At 40.7% G+C, this 24,697-nt stretch overlaps 1 protein-coding gene across 1 annotated transcript; it reads left to right on the top strand.

The window, feature by feature from the left end:
• The first annotated feature begins 5,370 nt into the window (after positions 1–5,370).
• LOC118825216 (protein shisa-7) lies at positions 5,371–20,454 on the top strand. Its single transcript, XM_036595794.1, has 5 exons — positions 5,371–6,336; positions 9,397–9,566; positions 13,028–13,093; positions 15,263–15,451; positions 19,250–20,454. Exons 1-5 carry the CDS (start codon positions 5,594–5,596, stop codon positions 20,158–20,160), a joined length of 2,079 nt encoding a protein of 692 aa, XP_036451687.1. The 5' UTR covers positions 5,371–5,593; the 3' UTR covers positions 20,161–20,454.
• The last annotated feature ends 4,243 nt before the right edge of the window (positions 20,455–24,697 follow it).

The raw sequence follows: 24,697 nt of genomic DNA, 5'->3' as shown, positions 1-24,697 counted from the left end.
ATATTGATATATACAACACACACACACACATTTTCTCAGCCGCTTATCCTTCTGAATCACAGGGTATAGATAGATAGATAGATAGATAGATAGATAGATAGATAGATAGATAGACTTTCCACTTTCCTTTCAATTTTCTTTCTCTCCATCTCCCTCGAGTTCTCTTTCTCTTTCTATTTTGCTTTTTTCCCCTTTCTTTGTGTCTTTCTCCTTGTCTTTCGATGCCACTCTCTCTCTCTTTCTCCCTGCTTTTTCTCACTCCACTCTCTTTCTCTTTCTTTTTTTCAATTCTTATCTCTTTCTTTTCTTATTCCCATCTCTTTTTCTTCCCCCTCGCTTTTCTCTCTGTCTGTCTCTCATTTTTTCCTCTCCCTCTCTCTTTCTTTCCACATGCATGCACACCGCATAAACATACTGACACATATAATAATGCACCCGCTCGCTCTCTCTCTCTCTCTCCCTCTCTCTTTCTCTCTCTCTCTCTCTCTCTCTCTCTCCCTCTCTCTCGCTCATCATGCTCTGTATGAAAGGAATTGATCACTGTTTGTTCAGATCATTGCCACTATTCAAACCTCTCAATGCCTCTGACTCACACCGCCACATAGTAGCACATTAAACAAGCCGCCATTACCGACCCTGCGCCACACGCCGCACGGAACCGCTATAATGCACCGCTCCTCCATTCTGTCCACGCAGAACCTCTATAATCCACCCTTCCTCTTTTCTTCTGTTCATACAGAACCTCTATAATCCACCCTTCCTCTTTTCTTCTGTTCATACAGAACCTCTATAATCCACCCTTCTTTCTTCTGTTCATACAGGACCTCTATAATCCAACCTTCCTTCTTTCTTCTGTTCATACAGAACCTCTATAATCCACCCTTCTTTCTTCTGTCTACATAGAACCTCTATAATCCACCCTTCTTTCTTCTGTCTACATAGAACCTCTATAATCCACCCGTCCTTCTTTCTTCTGTCAATACAGAACCTCTATAATCCACCCTTCTTCTTTCTTCTGTTCATACAGAACCTCTATAATCCACCCTTCCTTCTTTCCTCTGTTCATACAGAACCTCTATAATCCACCCTTCCTTCTTTCCTCTGTTCATACAGAACCTCTACAATCCACCGTCCTTTCTTTTGTCCATACAGAACCTCTATAATCCACCCTTCCTTCTTTCTTCTGTCAATACAGAACCGTTATAATCTCTCCTTCCTTCTTTCTTCTGTCCATACAGAACCTTTGTCGTACACCATTCCCTCCATCTGTACGTAAAAAGCCATTTGAACGCATAAATCGTTCTGTGTATGGTTACAGAAAACATGTTAAAATGGTTCTATGTAGCACCAAAAAGTTCCACTATATAACATATGTTCCACTATATGTATATATATATATATGTGTTTATGTATGTTTGTATATATAATGAACCTCTGTGATACACTCTTTTTAAGAAAAGGTGCTACAAATAGTTCTTTGAGCGATGAGAACCTTTAAAGAACCTTTACATAATGTAAGAATCAAAGGGTTCTTTCTAGAAACATTTACATTATGTGGAGGCTCTTTAAACAAAAAATGGTTCTTCTGTCCGTGCAGAACCGTTATAATGTACTATTCTGTCCTTCTGTCCATTCAGAACCTTTATAATGTACTGTTCTGTCCTTGTGTCTGTGCAGAACCTTTGTAATGTACTGTTCTGTACTTCTGTTCATGTGGAACCTTTATAATACACCATTACTTTCTTCTGTCCTGCCCTGCTATTATACACCATTGCTTTCTTCTAATGTCCACACAGAACCTTTATAATATTCTATTCTGTCCTTCTGTCCATGCAGAACCTTTATAATATACTATTCTGTCCTTCAGTTTATGCAGAACCTTTATAATATACTACTCAGTCCTTCAGTTTACGCAGAACCTTTATTGTGTCTTAACCATGCAGAATCTTTAGAAAATACTATTTTGTGCTTCAGTTTATGCAGAACCTTTATTCTGTCCTTCTGTCCATGCAGAACCTTCATAATAAACTGTTCTGTCCTTCTGTCCATGCAGAACCTTTAAAATATACTGTTCTGTCCTTCTGTCCATGCAGAACCTTCATAATGTACTGTTTTGTTCTTCTGTCCATGTGAAAACTTTATAATACGCTAATCTGTCTTTCTGTCCATGCAGAACCTTCATAATAAACTGTTCTGTCCTTCTGTCCATGCAGAACCTTTATAATGTACTGTTCAGTCCTTCTGTCAATGCAGAACCTTCATAATATACGGTTTTGTTCTTCTGTCCATGTGAAACCTTTATAATACGCTAATCTGTCTTTCTGTCCATGCAGAACCTTTATAATATACTGTTCTGTCCTTCTGTCCATGCAGAACCCTCATTATTTTCCACTCTGTCCTTCTGTCCATGCAGAACCCTCATTATTTTCCACTCTGTCCTTCTGTCCATGCAGAACCCTCATTATTTACCACTCTGTCCTTCTGTCCTTCTGCAGAACCTTTATAATATGCCATTACTTTCTTCTACTCTACATGCAGAACCTTTATAATACCCCACTCTGCCTGTGCTCTGATGGAACTTTACCTTTCTCCTCTGCAGTGTTTGTGATATAGTCTCCTGTATAATCAGCCCAGCCCAGTCAGCCATAATGGGCTCTGAAATGCTCTGAAAAGCTTTCACCAGCCGCGTGTCTATTAACGTCTTTTCTGCTCAGGAATGTATCGGAGGACTAATGTATCTGTTGCTTTGCTTGCCGAAGCTGTTAATTAGCCTTTAATATGCCCAGCGTTCTTATTAGCACTGAGCAGTACATGCTATCTGGCTGTATGTGAGTGTGCGGTGAAATGTAAGGTCACGATCCACAGCCTGGCATCACAGTGTGTGGCTGATTGTATATTCAGCACTAACTGTAGCGAGTATAAAGTATGTAGCACCTTCACAAATGCTGAAACTGAGTGCACTGAAAAAGTCCAACATGCATATTAGAACTGGTCGATTAATGGACAGTGTTGTCCCACAATGCAGAGCAGAGCAGAAGGGAAGGAGCTACCTCCTTTAGCTGGAGGAACATCCTGTGTATGCGAAGTTGAGTGCCGGCATAAAAGGCATATAGTAGAGTATAATACCATACTTACATTTAGAGAGCCTGAAACCAGAGAGGCATAATAAAAATTGTTGTGTGAATGAAAAATGAAAACATTTGAGAGCTTTAATTTGATATGTACAACTATTTTTGGCCAAAATGTTACTTACTCCCCCCACCCCAGGTTCTATATATATGTATATTTATATATATATATATATATATATATATTGCTGCTGTCAGAACAAAACCTCATATCTCCAAAATGGTAACTTTACAGGAGAACTTTTAATGTACACTTTTAATGTAAATCAAGACTCAGAATTTTTTCCAAATAATTTTGGCCGTTTCTTTTGGTCCATTCATCATGAAATTTACACAAATTGTAAAGGGCAACGTGCATTTTCAGGTTATGTCACAAAAAATGGAGATACAATGTCCATATATATATACAGACAAGGAGAGAGAGAGCATATAACGTGGATATAACATGGACACTCCATGCTGTTCTATACTAATATATACTATACATTTACAGATATGAGTGATAACATACAGGTACTTACATATGCAGTACAGTCCAAGTCACAGACCACTTTGCATTTATTTAGTTTCCAGTAAAACAGTCATGAAGTACAAGTTATTAATTTTTCAGCATCAGGGAAAAAAGCAGACAGAAAAATTACACAGAAGCCTCAACAGCTAAATCTACTCTCAGCTGTTTGAGTCACTCTTTCCCTTCATTCCTGCTTCCATTCTTTTCAGGAGACTCACTTTCAGTTCCTCAAAGAATCTGCAGACACACCTCCAAAGTTCAGTCTTAGAAGCTGGTTGATCATTTTCTGAAGTAATCAAACACATTCAGTGGTGTTGAGGTCTGGACTCTGGGGTGGTCAGTCCATTGCTCAGCTTCTTTGTTTGATGTGTCCGTCTCCTTTTCTCAGTGAGGTTCTTCTTGACAGCTACACGTCCTTTCAGACCCACAGTGCTGAGTCGTCTTCTCACAGTGGAAGGAAGGACAGAAACACCTGTGGATGTTTTCAGATCTGAAGCAGTTTGATTTTCTCCTCTCTCTCAAAGATGGAAGCTTTAAGTGCTGTTTATCTGATGGGGTCAGTTTTGGGGTCGACCAGGTCTTCCAGGTGGTTGTTAGGAGCCTCATTTTCTCTGTAGCTTTTAATCAGTTTTTGAACTCCAGTTTTCATTATGCAAGTGGATTTTCGTGTTGTAATACATAGCCTCACATATATTGTGACATTGCATATAAACAAACCTGTGTATATGTGTTGGATATTTCTGTAATGTATTGTTTCTTTTTTATGTGTTTCAGAAGCCCTCTGAGCACAGCGGCGCTGATAAGGATCGACGGACCCCAAAACCAACCAGAGTGGAGTGGGAGACGATTGGGATTTCAGTGTCATTTTTGATGTTGACATGCTCTGAATGGTTTCGCTGAAGACTGAGACTCTAAAGGTCTTCTCTTTTTTCATTTTAAACGGGTGGAATAAGTGGTCTTTCTTCACATCCCCTACGACTCAAGTAGGGTATTATTAGCTCGATCTTGACCATAAGGGTAAGGTGACCTCGTCCAGATAACTGAGCTCTCTCGCAAAGTTTTTCGCAAAAATGAACGCTGATTTCTCTTGAGTCCACATCGGTTACATACGCAGTGAGAGTGGCCTCTAAAGGGCTGTGCGGTCAAAATGATTCCCCATCACACTGACCTTAACCATTCCAAAGATCTCACCACCATAAGTAGTCCTCTAAAGACGTAGATTAGCACAATAATAACAGCGTAACGTGACTTGTGTAGTTGATTATTAAACTCTTTTAAACTACAAGAAAATTGTATTCAGGGAGTATTACAGGTCAGGGAAAGACTTAAGTGCCACTGCTGAACATAACGAGTGCCCATATTGTCTAGTATTGAAGTCATACTGAAGACAAAAAAAAGCCAGAAGCATTAGTTTACATTTTATGGTGTTTACAGTTGACCTTTGCTCTTAAGTGAAAACATTCATCTTAATAAGTGCCGAAACGGAGAGTATACTTACTTAAAAACCTACGTGCTTAGTGAAAACAATTGTAAAGCCTTCCTAAGTCTGACTTCACGTCAGTTAGCGATTACGATTAGCAAGGCAAGCCATCTTTATTCTTCGGATATACGCTCACTTTCCAGCTCCTTTGCCATAAACCTCTGAGGAAAGGAGAGAAGCGAATGTCTTTTTGTTGAGCTCAAGGGAGAATTTTTCCTCTTTTTTTTGGCATTTTGTTCGTTTCCAAAGAGACCACATCGTAATAATCCTTGCGACCAACCCCCACCCCGTTATTCTGGAACTTTGCACAGAATTTTTGCACACCCTGTCATTTATTTATGGACTGTTTTGATACGGACACAAATACCGTACGTTGGAGGAGGCCGTACGTTTACATGCAGCGTTAAGGAGGTCGGTTCCAAAGGAGGATTCCGGATTCTGCTCGGGGGTTGAGTCAGCGAGAGAAATATAGCCATGTTTAGTCACGTAAAGATGATGCCCACTTTGGGAGCTCAAGCGTGTGTCATCCTCTCCTTTCTGCTAATTGCCGCGCCGCTAATCACATCACCAGCGAGCGTGCCGGACCCCTCGAGAACCCGACTTGCCCCCAGGAGGCCCACCAGCGCCCCCACCATCAGCCCCAGGCCGAGCAGCTGGGGCTTACTACTGCAGTCCAGAGGGGGCAACCTGCGAGGGAAAGGACGCCCCAAGCAGCCGTTCGTTACCGCAGAGACGCCTCCCAGGCCTCAGGCCCAGGTCATGCTGTCTAAGAACGAAACGGCAAACGCCCTCAAACCCCCGCTCGGGGCGGCCCAGGTGGCTCCGCCCCCACGCCGGCTGGTGGAGGTGGATGTGTGCCGCGGCTACTACGATGTCATGGGGCAGTACGACCTGACCTTCAACTGCTCCAAGGACGACTTCATCTACTGCTGCGGCACGTGCCACTACCGCTTCTGCTGCCCGGACCGCTCGCGTCGGCTCGACCAGAACATCTGCCACAACTACCACTCTCCAGTCTGGGCCAACACAGCGCCGCCGGGCACCAAGCCCCCCCACCACCTCCCCGACCCCGGCCTCAGCCGCATCGAGCAGAGCAACAACACCATCTACGTCATCGGAGGGGTCATCTCCTTCACGGTGGCCGTGGCTGTGGCCATCAAGGTGGCGTTTCACAAGGCCTCCCGCCAGCCCCGCAACAGAGAGCTCAATATGCCCAGGTGAGCACGACTTCGATCAGAAGATTTCTGCATTATTACATTATTGAGAGTCAGTCAGAGCAGTTTGGAGTGAAATGGTTCAGATATCTTTACAGTGGTGGTGATAGGAACCAGGAGTCGCCATGACTACAACACAGATATAGACATTTTATTTACTATCCAGAACCACCAGTGAACCTACACGAGTCTTCTGAGTTTATATGGAATGTTGATGATGGAAAAGTAGTGGAAAATCTGAAAAAAAAAAGCTTTCTTCAGGGACTGTTTTGCCTTATAATGGTGTGCATGTCTTCTTCCACCATTTAAAATATGTTTTAGGCCCAAAATCTTCTCAAAACAGTCATATAACAGTGTCTCAGTCATCAGGCAGTGAATTCATAACCGTTTCATGTAGTAACTTTCTGTGAGGGAGCTTTTAGAGGTGGATGTCTGGTTCCTATCACCACCACTGTGAACAGTTCTGACTCTGTAAGTTTCTCTAGAACAGAGCGTTTCACACCAAACCACTCTGAATGTTTACATCTTAACCATTTAATTAGGCAAAACTTTTGAGAAGCAGAATTGAGAACCACTGTCTTACATAGTTTTTCATTTATCTAAACTCCGCCCACAAATAGCTTAGAGGGTTTACAGAACACTGGTAAGAATCTCATTCCACCGAATAAGAAACTGTAGTTTTTGTCAAAATATGTAAGTTTAGAGTGACTTATTAACTTCATATTTATTTAATTTCTTTTTTATTTTGTATGCATGTGAAAGGTCATGCTGTTACTCTGCGTTTACACCAGCAAAGCGGCTGGAGATCGTTCATTTTCAATGAGAGTTGGCAATCTCCGGCAACAGGAGGCAGCGCGAACGAAGTGGGCGGAGTTAGCGACGCAACAAAGTTGTGCAGAGTTTAACTTTATGCAAATAAGGAGTGAAGCGATGTGGTGATTACTAATAGGAATTGAGCATTCAGCCAGAGAACTTGTAGAGAGGAGAATTACACTGGAATGGGTTAATATGGAGCATTTGAGCAAAATCATAGTTTATAAATGGTTAAATATTTTTAATGTAAACGAATTCAATCATTTCCTGAACACAGAACAGCATAAAACATTTTAACACTGCTGTTATATTTTTAAGAGTTTTTAAACTCGAGCTATAGGAGTTTAAAACAGCACGTATGTTCATGGCGTCTGTGAACGCAAACAGCCAATGAGCTGCTCCGCTCGCCAACCAATCAGCACTCAGTAGCAGTAATGCCCGCCTTCTGCTGCCCAAAACCAGTTTGCTGTAAAAAAAAAAAAAGGAAATATATCAGTAAGATTTTTTTGTTTTTTTAGTGAAACTCATCCTTCTACTTTCTAAAATTAAAGGAAAGTTCTGGGCGAGTGATTAGAAACTATATTAGCTTTTTGTTTATAGCTGTTTAGCTCCATTTACTCCCATTCATTGAGGACTCGCTCATGGGCGCCCTCTGCTGTTTAGCAGTCATGTTTTTGATATAACAGGGGAAATAGGAAGTGGCCAGACTCCTCATAAACCGGCTCTGGATTCAGCAGGGTGGTATGCGCTTTATCTCTATAGGGGCTTTATCTATATTGGTTCCTAGATAATTGTTCCTACTAGAGATGGAATAATGGCAGCGCTGCAAATAGACAGTAATCACAAAGACCAAATACTGTTTTTCTCACACACTGACAGCACAGACACAGGAATTAAATAAAAATAATAGGATAGATTGGGTGTAGTCGTGTTTGGTGTAATCTCACTCTTACTTATTTACTCATATTTACTGGAGCATTTTTGAGCCATCTCCGAACTTCCTGGACACTTGTCTGGCTTAACGATTTTCATTGGTTCGGGTTTTCTCTCTCGAGTAGTTTGAGTCAGCTTGAGGCTAGCTATTGTAGTGCTTTCAGTTTTTGCCATAATGTTGGTGCATGTGACATTTAAAACGAGTCGTTCAGCCAAGACATCTTTAGAGTCCAGATTCTGCTTCTCTAGTTTAGCGCTGGAGCTATGAAGCTAACGTTGCTAACAAAGACTAGAAGTCAATAGTCACCCAAATCTTTTCTCTAAATACAGTCACAAAAACGTCTCTCAACCTGCTCAAACTGCATCCAGCTCTTCATTAGGTTGTGCAGACTTCTTAATGAGTTTTAGGTCTAATTATGTCTTGCTGTGAGCTATAAACACGAACAAAACCTCACTGTGTAGCTGAACTCTGCACTTCAGACAAACAGGTGTAGTGCCGGATTCCTGGTCATTCAGACTTCTGTTTTAAATATTTCAGTTTGAAAATTCAAGCTAACCAAACAACAGAATCGCATCCGTATGCCTGTATGACGAAGAGGAGTCGGAATTCCTTACAACACTGCTGTTGTCTAAAGTGGCTACTCACAGTATTCAGTTACACAGTGAAGGTTTGTCCATTTGTCCATTTTATATCAACAAGTCTGTACCACCTTAGTGAAGTCCTCTGTTCTACAGTTTCTCATTAGGCTGAATGAATAACCGACTCTAAATGTAGGTATTGTGATATAAACTGAGTCTGTTCTACAGTTTCTCGTTAGGCTGAATGAATAACCGACTCTAAATGTAGGTATTGTGATATAATCTGAGTCTGTTCTACAGTTTCTCGTTAGGCTGAATGAATAACCGACTCTAAATGTAGGTATTGTGATATAATCTGAGTCTGTTCTACAGTTTCTCGTTAGGCTGAATGAATAACCGACTCTAAATGTAGGTATTGTGATATAAACTGAGTCTGTTCTACAGTTTCTCGTTAGGCTGAATGAATAACCGACTCTAAATGTAGGTATTGTGATATAAACTCAGTCTGTTCTACAGTTTCTCGTTAGGCTGAATGAATAACCGACTCAAAATGTAGGTATTGCGATATAAACTGAGTCTGTTCTACAGTTTCTCGTTAGGCTGAATGAATAACCGACTCTAAATGTAGGTATTGCGATATAAACTGAGTCTGTTCTACAGTTTCTCGTTAGGCTGAATGAATAACTGACTCTAAATGTAGGTATTGTGATAATGTGACAGTTTGTGTTTTGCCGACAGGGCGCTGGTGGACATGCTGCGTCACCAGTCCAGTCCCGTCCAGCAGGGCGAACGAAACAACAGCGTGGCTCTGGGTACTGGTGGAGGAGGAGGGGGAGGAGGAGGAGAGGGAACCCTCGGACGACCACCCAAAAATCTGTACCCCACCCTGCAGAGCAAAGACAACCGACGTGAGTGGAAATGCGACACAGTTAAATTCAGCACGAATGTGAAATCATGACGCTCCCTTATCTGTGAGTGAAACTCGGTATCAGGAAGGATCTTTGAGCTTTTTTGCTCCATGATAAACGGGGGTGGTGGGAGGGGGAGGTGAAACATGATATTATTGGCTAATATTATCTTTACATTTTGCTTGAAGATTTGATGAATCATTCTTAACATGACAAAAAAATTAATTTTACATTTTCTGCCCCTTAAATTGCAGGTTTATTATCCATTTAGTTCATCTGAAGGCTTTTTACTCAGTAGCTCCTATGAATTATTCATTACCTGCTGTAAATTATTCAGTATCTACTATAAACTATTCATGATCTACTGTGTATTGTTTAGTAACTAGTATGAATTTTCAGATTCTACACTCTTAAAAAGATGGTTTTTAAGGGTTCTTTAGCAAAGAAAATAGTTCTATATAGAACCTTGAACACCCAAAAAGCATTTTGCATGATTAAAGTGTTCTTTGCAGCATGAAATTATTCTTCAGATTGATGGAAAATGTGCATGAAAGTGCTATAGACTGTTCCACATAGAACTTTTTGTTTAAAGTGGTTCTTCTATGGTTACAAGCTTGACATCATAACAATAGAAGAACCCTTTTGGGTGCTATATAGAACCATCAAGAACCCTTTCATGATGCAACGAACCCTTTAATCATGCAAAAGGCTTTTTGAGTGTTCATGGTTCTATATAGAACCATTTTCTTTACTAAAGAACCTTCTTTTTAATAGTGTAGAGCCTTTCTCAAAAAGGTTCTATATAGAACCATCTTCAGCAATCTGAAGAACCCTTTGTGTAAAGAAGACGACAGCAGACTCAGCTGTTTATTTCAGTGACTTAGAGGTGTTTTTTTTCGTGATATCGAAATGAAAAATACTGGTTTATATGTAACTATTGCCATAATAATTATATTAATTATAATAATAATGCCATAATATTAGTAGTGGTGGTAGTTAGAGTTACTACCAGTGGACAAAATTAGTTTGTATGATTTTCACTAATCCGCCCAATGACAGCTGGGATAGGCTCCAGCACCCCACCGCGACCCAGAAGGATAAGCGGTTTAGATGATGGATGGATGGATGGATGGTTTTCACTAATTGATCCTATTCTAAGTAATCAATATGAAAATCAATGTGTTCGTAACCTCTTCTTCTGGAATCCACTACGCAGCCAAGCTCTTCTCTACTTCTATAAACACAGCCAGCAGAGCAGCTCAGAGCCAGAATACATGCATCATTCAAAAGGAACAGAGTGGAGAAAGATGCTCATGTAATCAGACGCCACAGCTGCAGAATCTGACCCGGGGTGATGAGCGTGTGCTGCGGCGCTCCTCATGTTTGTGCACATGGGCATTTAGGTGCCCGCGAGTCTTGACATATGCTCATCATGCATTCATTTTTATAAAAATGAACAAATATTCAGTTAACATTTTAAATAAAAGCAAATTATGGGAAAAACTTAGTAAGAAAACAACCACAGCCTTAACTGATAGTTGATAGCGCTGAATAAAAGGAACCGGGCCATTCACAGTGGAGAAGATTTATTATGTCTGAAAACATCCGGCAAATGACATCAGACCACTACAAACGATCAGAATGCAAAGATTACATTGATTAGACTGAAGTTAATAGATTACAGGCTATTAAAGGGCCTGTATTCTGTGTTTTTCTGCTATTTTACTTTTTCCTCTCAAGGTCCGCTTATGACGTTTGTGTGGTTTTATGTACCACAGAGGGCCTTAATTCATTTTAACTTTGACACTTTTTATTTCTCTTCATGCCTTATTATAAAATAGGCCGTTTTTGTGCCTGATCCTTCAAGACTCATTTTCTATATTTAACCTTTAATTCAACCTGGCAAGTCATTAACCCTCTATTGCACGATGTTGCCTCAGGGCAACAAACTCATTTTTCCTCACTTTACAATAACATTATATATATTTAAAGACAAAAACAGGGTTAACAACAAAGGGAAGAATTTGGAGTAAGTCACTAAAAAGCATGTACTTGGTCATACTGTCTCTTAGTGTGCACATTTAAACCTCTCTTTTAATATTCAGTGTACATTTTTTTTGTTATGAGAATTTGCAGAAATAGGTTTGTTGCCTAGAAGCAACATTGTGCGACAGTGAAATAGACTAAGCCAGTCACAAGCCGGGTCTCACCACTATGTCCATGGCTCTACGTCATTTCTTCCCGTTCAAGGCAACATACTCCAAAAAGACCCCTGCACAAATTATGTTTTAAAAATGTTTTTGAACGTAATAATCATGTTTGATTATTAATAATCATAATATATTTTATAATTATGTAATTTAATAATCTGGACCACTTTATGTAAGAAAGTGAAGTTTTTAAATTGCTCTCATCATGTGTGCAGTAGAGGGTTAAGAGCATATTTTTATTTACAGTTGCAGCCTGGCAAGCAGCGGAAGCCACTTGTGGAAAAGGGAAATACAAAAGAGGAATAAAATAATAATGAAAAAGCAGCAGACAAACCAAATAACACAGCAGTCAATAACAAAAAAAAACAACATAAAACGACAAACACCAAAAATGAACAACTATAACAGACACATGATGAGCCTAAAATAAGTGTAATATATGTAAAACATATGCAAATGAGCTCTGCTGTGCCTCAAATGAAAAGCAGTCCAGGCTGAAACTCTCCTTATAACTTCAGGGTAAATGGGCGGAGCTAAACATCTGAAGGCTGATATGTGTAAACTGTTAATGTGAATTAAAAAATGAAGCTTTTCAAAATTGCAGCTCAGTCTCCACGTTTGGATAAATAGATGATATAATAACTGCTAATTGACCTTCAACCCTGAAGGTTGGTGCGCAGACTGCTGGTCACTATAGCAACGCAGTCTTGTCTAGCTAGGAGCTAACGAAAAGGCAAAGAGAGAGATTTAAGACAAAAATTGATAATTTGGTGATGAATTGACTTATTTGTATTTATAATCACTCCAGCTGGTTTCCTGATACGTTTAATCTGCAATGAGAAACTGTCAAGCAAGAAAAAGTCGCGAAGCCTCTCGTTCGCCAGCTTCTTGTTCGAATTTTCCCGTTCCACCTTAAATGGTGTAACGTTAACGTTAGCTAGCAGTTCCATTCTGGCGCCTGAGGCACCATTTAAGGTGGAATTAGAACAAGAAGATGTGAGAAAAGCTTAAAGCAGAGCAAAGTAAGTCTGCATTTCGTTTATATTATATTTTTAGCCTATACTAGAACATCAGCACATACTGAGACATATTTACCTCCAAAATAGGAAAACGGACATAAAATCTTGGGGCTCCCAAGGTGGTTTGTCTTTTGTTGAAAGGATAAAATGGCTCTTCTTAACATTTGGGCCTAATGATTGTCCCACATTAACATCTCCTCACGTGCCTGTCGTGTGTTCTCCTGTCCCACAGTGGGAAACCTGCAGCACAACTTCATCCACACTTCAGGGTCCAGCCCCAAACACACTGCCACCATCGGTAAGCTTGTCTCAACACTGTTACGGACCGCTGTGAAGGGGAAAAGCTTCTACATGCTCTTAAAGCTTTGGAGAAACCTTCTCTTAATTTGAAATAGTTTACACTTTTTTTGCTTTTAACCCCTTAAATGGCCAAAGTGGGCCCAAAATTTTATTACACACTCCTATAATATAAGAATAGCTCAGCCAGTTTGCACTGAAGTCCCTGTAGTTACTGAATAATAAGCCTTGGAATGTAATAAGCCTGAGAATTTATGGGGTTAATATTCATCCAATGCATACGTCCACTTTAAATCTACACACCATGTCTTATGAAACAGTATGTATTCATAACCAAACACAAAGATGTGTTTAAAAATGAAAATGGGGGAAAAAAAGTGTTCATTCACCACTTTAATAACTTTAGCACTTTGTAGTTCCACAGTTACAGACTGTAGTCCATCTGTTTCTCTGCATACTTTGTTACCCTGTTCTTCAGTGGTCAGGACCCCCACAGGACCCTCAGAGAGCAGGTACTGTTTGGGTGGTGGGTCATTCTCAGCACTGCAGTAACACTGATGTGGTGGTGGTGTGTTAGTGTGTGTTGTGCTGGTACGAGTGGATCAGACACAGCAGTGCTGCTGGAGTTTTTAAACACCTCAGTGTCACTGCTGGACTGAGAATAATCCACCAACCAAAAATATCTAGCCAACAGCGTCCTGTGGGCAGCTTCCTGTGACCACTGATGAAGGACTAGAGGATGACCAACACAAACTGTGCAGCAGCAGATGAGCTATCGTCTCTGACTTTACATCTACAAGGTGGACTGACAAGGTAGGAGTGTCTAATAGAGTGGACAGTGAGTGGACACAGTGTTTAAAAACTCCAGCAGCACTGCTGTGTCTAATCCACTCAAAACATCAATTTTACCATCCAGAAAAAATGTCAGTGGTGCAACCATACATTAATAAAAATATTTTAAAAAGCATAAGTTATTTATCTATACTGAAAACATGTACAAACTAGTCTTTGTATTTGGACACCTGTATAAAACTTTGTCATTGAACTCCAGTTTATACATTTTTTTCAAACAATAAGCATTATAACAGTAACAGGTTCCCTGTTTTCCTGGGGTCGCACTAGCTGACCTGGGAAAGCGAACCAGCCCTACCACGACCGTGGACCTTAGCATTGCGCAATGAAAGTCACTTGGGGTCTTCTTTGTGATGCAGTACGCCGTCCACGCCGTCGTAGAAACATGTCAGAATAAAAGTCCTTTATTGGCGGTTGTGCCGAGTGACATTTCAGGAAAGGAGTTTATGACCAAAGGTTGAACACGTTTAAAGCTGTTCCTTTTTCACAACATGTTATATTATTTCAAATGTTTCAAAGATGAAATCCTGCCTATTTCATTTAGATTTTTATAGTAACCCTTTTTAATACTTGATATGCATGTATGGTTGAACGATCACACCACTTCACATTTCACATAAACAAGGTTTTTGTAGAATAATGTGATATATGCAAAGGTTTTTAAATAAGTGTAAACACGTTAATACATCTTTTACAGAGGACACACTTCAGCACATTTTAATGCACAATTACTGTTTATTTGGTGTATTTATTTCGTGTATGGCAAAACAAACTGTGGCCTGTGCACATTTTATATTTCCCTTTTTTTTTTCATTGTGTTAAAGCTAATAAATATAAATTATGTGCAAAAATCAGCATAAAAAGCCATATTTACATTTGTTTGTTTCTTTAGATGTGTTAACGTATTTTCACCTGGAAAATCAACTAAACGTGTCATTTAACTGGGGGTTTTAAACATTTTTGAGCTTTTACTGAATCGGGAAAATCAGCTTTTAGCTGTGGTGCACTAGCCAGCTAGAACTGATCACAGGAATCTCTAAAACACCTCTCGCTGGTGTCACTCGACCATTTAAAATTTTTGATCTCTAACCACCTCCACTGCTATCATAAATTCATATTTACTCTTTTAAATCCCTTGTGTTTTTTGTATAATGCTCAGCTACACTGTAAATGAGGGTCACCCTCAGTGTTCTCTGAGTGTAAACAAAGGTTGATTGATTGATGGATTGATTGCATACAACTGCCCATGTCTGTGAATATGTATGTGCCTATTTCTCTTTGTATTCGCGTGTCACTGCGTCTGCGTTCCTGTCTGCAGAGCACGCACCGCGTATGAACAACATGCAGTTGGCCACCGGCGGGACACTGAAACCAAGCAAGCACACAAACGCCATGAAGCCCCAGCCGTCCTTCCACCACTCGCTCCACAACCTGGCCCAGTTACCGCCTTCCTATGAGGCCGCCATGAAGCCCGAGATCAACAGATACTCGTCCCTCAAACGTCTGGGTGAGTCAGCACGAGCGTCTTCACTCCAGGGTCTTCAGAAATACACTGCACTGTCCAAAAGTATCCAGACGGCCCTTCTAATGAGTGAATTCATTGCAGGCATATATTTTTCAAAAAACAATAAAATATCTATTTTTAATTGAATATAAGACTTACATGATTTGCACATCATTGCATTCTGTTTCTATTTATATTTTGCACAGTATCACAACTTTTTTGGAAATGGTGTTGAGGTATAGTGTATTTTCACAACCTATATAATATCCAGGTGAATAGGTGTATTCTCAGTTAAAAAGGCTACTATATTTTTATATTATACTGTCACTGTCGATTTTATTAGCAATCAAGTAACCTAGTGATTATTTTGATGATTAAATGAGTAATCACGTACACGCAATTTCTAGCTGCAAACGTTTTATTTTACTTTATAAACACAAAACTGCGTTAGTGAGATCCTGCTGGTGTGGGTTTCCTCTCTTTCAATGATACATGCAAAATGAGGTCTTTACACCCCTCTAATCACCATGTCACCATGATGCAAGTACACTATGAACAGCCTTGCAACTATCTAGGAATATCTTAGCAACCACCTTGCAAACCTCAGCAAAGACCTTTACAACAACCTAGCAACCAACAGCCTAGCAACCGTAGAAACCACTGAAATAACATATGAACCATTTAGCAACATCCTATCAACCACCTAAGATACTATAGCAACCACATAGCAAAATTCTAGCAACCATTTAAGATAACATAGCAACTGCCGTGCTAGACTCCAGCAACCACCTGAAACACTATAGCAACCTTAGCAACCACTTATCAACACCCTAGCAAACTCCTACAATACCATATAAACTGGTTAGAAACACCCTAGAAACCACCTAAGATACTATAGCAACCACCTAGCAAAATTTTAGCAACCCTTAAGAATAACATAGCAACTGCATGCAAAACAGCTCCCCCTTGTGGAGAATCTTCTGCCTGCTTTATTATAACTTGTGGATTCCCAGTTTAGCACTCAAATTGCAAAGCCAATTCAATTAACTTGTAAATTTTAATCTATTAATGTTTTTAATTGCATAATCACGACAGTCCTAATAGGAATAATTAGCTGAAGGACATATCCCTGATAGGGGCTCCAGCACAGCCTTGCTTAAAATTCTCATGAGGTTTGATTTAAGGCAGCGTCAGTGTTACACAAGAATGTCAAGCAACTCTAAATGTTTGTTAAGGTCATTCTAATGAGGGCAGATTGCAGCAAGGCAACCTCATTCTAGCGCAGATGCATCTAGCCTTCAGGCTTCTCTCTGCAAACTGCCTAGATGGGAAGAGAGAGAGAGAGAGACGGGGGGAGGGTGGTTAGTTGGAAGTACAATAACAGATACAAGCAAAAAAGGCCGACATGATATTTAACTACATGGGTTTGTATTTATCAGTACTTTAAAGCTTAAATGTTAATAATGTGATTTACCCGAATGTATCTATGTCTCAGCTGAAGGTGACAGATGGTCTTTCATCACTCACAGAAGAATCGCTAAAGTTAAACTAACACCTACAGTGTTAAGCTGGTTTCCAGTGGACAATTTGTAGTAATATCCCTTCACTGTGCACTGTAAAAAAAAGGGGAACTCTGTGGATTTTTCAAAATTACTGCATGATTAAACGGTTGAGATGTAAACAAAGTCGTTCAGAGTGGTTTGGTGTGAAACACTCTGTTATAGAGAAACTTACAGAGTCAGAATTGTTCACAGTGGTGGTGATAGGAACCAGACGTCCACCTCTAAAAGCTCCCTCACAGACAGATATTACATGAAATGGTTATGAAACGCGGTCTTATGTCTGAGAAGTTGCTTTACAGTAGTTTTGAAGCAAAACATGTTTTTAACCCTATTCATGGTGGAGGGATACATGCAGGTCGTTCTAAGGCAAAATAGTGCCCAAAGAAAACTTATTTTTTCAGGTTTTCCACTATTTTACCATCATCTACATTCCATATAAACTCAGAAGACATGTGTGGGTTCACTGGTGGTTTTGGACAGTGACTATGTTTGTGTTGTCATGACGACCCCTAGTTCCTATCACCACCACTGTAAAGAAATCTGAGTCTCCACAATCAATGATTTCACACCAAACCGCTCCCCTTTAAATGAGTGCTAGTGATTTTTGCTGTATGTGCTGGGGAAGTCAATACCGCAGCATTGACGTTTTCCCATAACATTTCCTCTTAAGATGAAATTCAACGATTTCAGATTTCTTTAGAAACAAAACAAAGGTAAAATCAAAATGTTAGCCAACATCCACAACTGCTTAATAAAGATATTGCTGATTGAATCAAAAGAATTGACTGTATGAGGGCCTGATAAGACTGCTAATGGACCAGTGGATAGCAATTAGCTTGCCTAGTCTCATGCATAGTGAAAAGCTGGTGTTTCAAAGTGAAAGATTGAGCAAAAAGATTATGACTGGATCTCTGAACACTTAACAGTGAAATAAACATTAACCACCCACAGAAATGGTGATTTATATAATTTTCTCAGATGCCAATGACTTTTGCACAGTACTGTAAGTGTATATGACTAGCCGGGGTGTGAAAATGCATCAGTGCATCATGATGGATCGATCTGAGGGAGGTGATTCACCTGCAACTGGAACCCACAGCAGAACGTTTGGTCTGGTTATGATTGTATTCAGCTTTTTGATTGAACGTACAGTTTAACCGCAGTAACCATTAAAAGTCCCCTTGGGAATGAATGGCAGAATCATGTAAAGTTTGTACACCCCTCTAATCACCATGCCACTATGTACAAGTACACTACCACCACCCTAGCAACCACCTGGGAACATCTTAACAACCACCCTGCATACCTCAGCAAAAACCTTAGCAACAACCTAGCAACCATGTAAACCACTTAGCAACAGCCTAGAAACTTTAGAAACCACCTGAAATACCGTATGAACCATTTAGCAACACCCTAGCAACCACCTAAGATACTATAGCAACCACCTAGCAAACTTGTAGCAACCATTTATGATAACATAGCTATTGCCTAGTTAGACCCCAGCAACCACCTAGGGACACCCTAGCAATCACTTTGGATACCTTAGCAAACATTTAGCAACACCATAGCAACCTCCTAAAATACCGTATTAACTGGCATAACCACCTGGAATAACATATGAACTACTTAACAACACCCTAGCAACCACCTAAACTACTATAGCAACCACCTAGCAAAACTGTAGCAATCATTTAAGGTAACAAAGCAACTGCCTAGCTAGATCCTAGCAGCCGCCTGAAATACTACAGCAACCAACTAGGAACACCCTAGTAATCACTTTGGATACCTTAGCAACCACCTGCAAAACCCTAGCAACCTCCTAAAATGCTGTATCAACAGGTTCAAAACACCCTAGAAATCACCTGGAATAACATATGAACTGCTTGACAACACCCTAACAACCACCTGAAGCACTATAGCAACCATCTAGGAACACTCTAGCAACCTCCTAAAATACCTATCAACTGGCTACAAACACCCTAGAAACCACCTGGAATAACATATGAACTGCTTAGCAACGACCTGAAACACTATAGCAACCATCTAGCAACACCCTAGCAATGCAGTGGAATTAAGCTGTGCCATCTTTCTGCTTTTTCTTCAGCAAATGTACTTTTCCAGTTATTACTATGATGGTTAACCATTCAAGCTTTTGTCAGAAGTGTAATATTTCTACCTGATTGTCTGTCTGTCTGTGAGAACTTCACATTAAACATCTTTTCTTCTCCCTGAATCACAGAAAAAGGAGGTTTGGAGGAATACTCTGGTTACTGCACCACTAAACGGAGACCCAATAATGCCCCTCCATCCTTCCACTCTTCTCAGCACCACCTGCCTTGGGGTGGCGACTACACCCTCGGGGGACGGGGCACGCTCCCCACCCACGCCACCCGCCCCCGGATACCCCACCCGCAGTCCGCCCCCAGCCACACTCCTAACCCCTATCCCCTCGACCCACCGGAATCGAAGCACAACCCGAACTATGACACACTCTCCAAGCCGCCCCGGCGAGTCAAGTCCACCGACCAGCTCCTGGCACTCGCCGATGGAAACACGCTGTCCAGGATGAACAAGAACCAGCAGCACCAGTACTACAAAAACGCCAAGAACTCCAACAACCAGAACACCCTGCGCAAGTCCAAGGACAGGCTGCTGATGTCACCGGACCACCTGGAGGAGGAGGTGGGCGTGGGTGGTGTGGAATACGGAGGTGGGGGGAGCGGCATGGGCATGGGCGACTACACAGGGGGAGGAGGCATGGTGCCCACGCTGCCCCGGGTCAGCCACCAGAAGGCTCAGTCGCAACAGAACGTGTGCGCCACGCCCTCGCTCGACCGCCACCACATGATCAAGATGAACTCCCACCCCACCTCGGGCCGGGAGCAAGAGCGGAACGCGGCCGCCATGTCCGGTCACCTGGGCGGGGGCGGAGGCGGAGGCATGGGCTGGAGCGACATGCAGGGGACGGGGGTCGTCATGGGTACGGGAACGCTAGCAGGACACAGCGCCAGGAGGCTAGCGTTCGCGGCAAAGCGGCAGAACACCATCGAGCAACTACACTTTATCCCCGGAGGGGGAGGGGCCAGCGGAGGAGGCGTGGCTGGGAACCAGGGGGTTAGAACAGGGAGCAAGAATGAAGTGACTGTGTGAGAAAGAGGATGGAGAGAGAGAGAGAGTGAGAGAGAGAGAGAAGGAAAATGAAGGAGAAGTGGGAAGATGGCGGAGAAAAGAGTGGGCAGAAGAGGGAGTGAAGTACCGAGAGAAGAGTGTAAAGAAGGAGTGGGCGGATGGTAGAGAGGCAGAGGAAGAGAAAGAGAAAGAGAGTGAGGGAGAGATGGAGAGCGAGGAGATAAAAGGAAGAGCGGAGAAGCCGAGGGAAGCGCAGAAGCTGTACATACGGAGAGAAGACAACGGTCTAAAGCTTCAAAAGATGTTTTCTTTTTTTTTCTCTTTGTAAAATTTCAGCCATAATTACAGTATAATAATTCTGTATATGTTTGAAGTTCGATGATAGCCACCTTCATGAACAAACATACATGTATACATACATGAAGAAGCAGAACGGTCTGTTGTTTGGCTGGAAACCTGGTGGAGACGCAGAATTTTCATGCCACTGTGTCTTGTTTTTACTGGATATTTACATGACGTTTAATGCCATTATAGAGCCATATGTTCGGGAAATGTCCAATGGAACATTCATCCAAAAAAGACAGAATTAGAATATATATATATATATATATATATATATATATATATATATATATATATATATATACACACATACATATATGGAAAGGGAGAAGACCGGCAGACACGTGTGCAATGTGCTTACATCAGGAGTTCCCTTTGGAACAAGGATTGGTCACTCCAAGTGTGCCGAAGACAGTTTCAAAGGAGGTCAAATGTCAAATGGAGTCCACCTTCATGAGAGCTTTTTAATGTACCACCATACACAATATACTGCCACAACAAAACGACTCAACATTGCATTCGAAAAACTATTGCCACGACCTTCTTGCAGTCTGCAGTATGAGATTACATGGATTGTATTCCTAAGAAAGCCCACAGGATTATTGCCTTTGTCATACACCATAAACTCTTCACATCTTCTGCCGGACCCGGCGGTGGACGTACTGCTCTTTTGAATCTAGTTTTGAAGGGATATTGATATAGCTCACACAAAAAAACACCTATCCTCAACTTTCTCCATGGAGTAAGGTTATTTATTTATATATTTACCCCCCTTATATCTCAAGGAAGGGACTGGCAACCTCTCTTATCAATAAAAGCCATTCTGATTGGGCAGAAAAGCCCAGCCCTGAGGGAAAAAAACAACGACAGATATGTCTGACAATCATCACGATGAACTCATTAACGATCAATGGCACTTTTGTTCAGATTCTGAGCCAACACTTTCTTCGACGTCCGAGTGCGTGGGCTGAAGGATGATGGCTGCGAACGCTGGAGGACACTTCTATAAGGCTGTGAACATTATGTTCATGGACGCTATGTATGCTGTACGTGTTGTAGAGACATTCTTAAAGGGGAATTCTGCCGATTTTCCAAAATTGCTGCATATTTCAGCTGTTGCACTGGTCATTCAGAGTGATTTGATATGAAGCGGTTCATTGTAGGGACTTGGATTCCTCTACAATAGTGGTGACAGGAACCAGGGCTTGAGATGTCTACAGGCCACCGCATACTAGTCATGTTGCGCAGCATCCAAAAATTCAAAACTGTTATTTTTAATGAAGGTAAGCTGACATTTTGCACACTGGTCAATTCCTCAGCACACCTGCCATCACTATGGTAAATTAAAGCCATATGAAGAGCACAGAAGGGCACAGTAGAAAGACAGTTTACACAAAGAAAGATAGTCTTTTAGATAAGTAGTCAATATTAGTGCTAGTGCAATGTTACCTCAGCTAACGTCACTAGCCTAGTCTGTTTTTCCCCTCATACTGAGTTTGTGAAGTGGTAGTAAAAGGATGCCAAGTGTGATCAATTATGTTGAAAGTTTTATTTAATCAAAAATGAACTTGAACTCGACTCAATATCAATGCTCACAGTGCGATGCAGTATAGCAGTGCTCTGCTATGTGATGCTAAGTGGCGCAGCCATCGAAAAATATGAAACCACTGTTTTTAAAAGAAGATATACCGACATTTTTTGCACTGTTCTCATCATTTAATCATCACTATGTTAAATTAAAGCCATACTGAGAGCACAGAATGCCATAGTAGATCACAAGTGGCTTAAAATTTACACAGAGAAAGTCAGTCTTTTAGATAAACAGGCTAATGCTGATGGTAAATTGCCTCAACTAACATTACTAGCCTAGTCTGTTTTTCACTTTGTATCTTTTAATGAGTGACTGAGTGTGATAAATGATGCTAATCATTAAATTCTTACATGTAAAGTGTTAAAAAGAACTCAAACTTGAAATTTTATCCTCGTTCTTACTGCGACACATTCTATGTAGTATAGCAGCGCTCTGCTGTGCGATGCTAAGTGGTGCAGCCGTCCAAAAATTCGAAACCACTGTTTGAAAGAAGATTCAACGACATTTTTTTGCACTGTTCTCATCATTTAATCATCACTATATTAAATTAAAGCCATATCGAGAGCACAGAAAGCCGTAGTAGATCACAAGTGGCTTGAAAATTACACAGAGAAAGACAGTCAGACTTTTAGATAAACAGGCTAATGCTAATGGTAAGTTACCTCAGCTAACATTACTAGCCTAGTCTGTAAAGTGATACCGAGCATGATAAATGATGCTAAACCTTAAATTCTTACATGTAAAGTGTTAAAAAGAACACAAACGTGATATTTTATCCTCATTCTTACTGCAACACATTCTATGTAGTATGGCAGCGCTCTGCTGTGTGATGCTAAGTGGTGCAGCCGTCCAAAAATTCGAAACCACTGTTTGAAAGAAGATTCACCGACATTTTGCGCACTGTTGTCATCATTTAATCATCACTATATTAAATTAAAGCCATATCAAGAGCACAGAAAGCCGTAATAGATCACAAGTGGCTTGAAATTTGCACAGAGAAAGTCTTTTAGATAAATAGGCAATTGCTAATGGTAAGTTACCTCTGCTAACATTATTAGCCTTGACTGTTTTTTCACCTTCTATCTTTTAGTGAGTTTGTGAAAAGGTAGGTAGTAAACTGATATTGAGCATGATAAATAATGCTAATCATTAAATTCTTACATGTAAAGTGTTAAAAAGAACTCAAACGTGATATTTTATCCTCGTTCTTACTGCAACACATTCTGTGTAGTATAGTAGCGCTCTGCTGTGTGATGCTATGTGATGCTAGGTGCTGCAGCCGTTGAAAAATTCGAAACCACTGTTTGTAAAAGAAGATATACCGACATTTTGTGCACTATTGTCATCATTTTATCATCACAATGTTAAATTAAAGCCATATCGAGAGCACAGAAAGCCGTAATAGATCACAAGTGGCTTAAAATTTACAGAGAAAGACAGTCAGTCTTTTAGAGAAACAGGCTAATGGTAAGCTCTGCTAATATTACTAGCTTAGTCTGCTTTTCACCTTGTATCTTTTAGTGAGTTTGGGAAGAGGAAGTAAGCTTAAAAGCGAGTGTGATAAATCATTAAGTTCATACTTGTAGAGTGTAAAAATGAACTCAAACTAGACATTCAGTATAGCAGTGCTAAGTGATTCTACACATTGAGTCGCAGCACCTCCAGTATGTGGTGGCTTTAAAACACAAATCTAGCCATTTTATTAACAATCCAAAACCACCAGTGAACCTACACGTGTCTTCCCAGTTTTTATATGTAACGTTGATGATGGTAAAATAGTGATAAATCTGAAAAACATAGGTTTTCTTTGGAGATCATTTCCACAATGCCCTGCATGTACGCCTCCACAATGAACATGTTTTTTTTTTTTAAAAAAATCATTTTAGGCCAAAATATTATCTAAAAACGTTTGTAAAACAATGTCTGAGACCATCAGGCAGCATATCTATAACCATTTCATGTAATAAGTTTCTGTTCTTATCCTTATTTCCTTTTTAAAATGGTATATTCAAGTATTTTAGTTAGAAAATGTAGTGTAATGTCATAAAATTGGCATATTGGCTAGATTTGAACCCTACCTACCTTTGTTATTTGCACATTGCTGCATATTTATAAGTTCTCAGAGTATGAAAACTTGATCTATGGGCCATTTTTTGGTCTTCTTGGCTTTTGGCCCACTACAAACATTGCACTTTGGCCAAAACTTTAGGCACACCTGTCCATATTTGAGAGGCATTGAACTTTTCAGACATCTGGTTCCCTTCACCACCAATCAAACCATTCTGAATGACTTTGCAGAAATTTTGGAGAAAAGAATTGGTGGAACTGTGTGAATGCCTCAAACTGTTAAACGTGGCTCGGATGAGCGGTTTTACAGAGGGAGAGAGGCTTGTTTAAGGGTCATCTGTGTCCGTTAAAGGCAGCAGTGGTAAATGCTGACCGCGTATCATAGCTCAGGTGTGCACAGGCACTTAGATGAGCTCTTGGAACTGGGTTTCTCCCTAAAGCCATGACAGCGTCAGTGCCGTGAAAGCAGCGACTGAACAGGGGCGAGAGGAAGAGTCAGCTCGAACGGTTCAGCTGTACTTTCATATCTGCTGTCATTCGGAAGCGGAACAGAGCACC

Source organism: Colossoma macropomum, unplaced genomic scaffold (assembly GCF_904425465.1).
Source record: "Colossoma macropomum unplaced genomic scaffold, Colossoma_macropomum, whole genome shotgun sequence".
Classification (NCBI taxonomy): Eukaryota; Metazoa; Chordata; class Actinopteri; order Characiformes; family Serrasalmidae; genus Colossoma; species Colossoma macropomum.
The sequence above is the reverse complement of the archived record's forward strand: the minus strand, read 5'-3'. Positions and strand labels throughout refer to the sequence as shown.

Bases quoted from the DNA above. Each gene is read 5' to 3' on its own strand.
- LOC118825216 (XM_036595794.1), top strand. From the start codon at position 5,594: ATGTTTAGTCACGTAAAGATGATGCCCACTTTGGGAGCTCAAGCGTGT. The intron at 6,337-9,396 runs GTGAGCACGACT...TTTTGCCGACAG, and splicing joins AGAGAGCTCAATATGCCCAG to GGCGCTGGTGGACATGCTGC. The intron at 15,452-19,249 runs GTGAGTCAGCAC...CCTGAATCACAG, and splicing joins CTCGTCCCTCAAACGTCTGG to AAAAAGGAGGTTTGGAGGAA.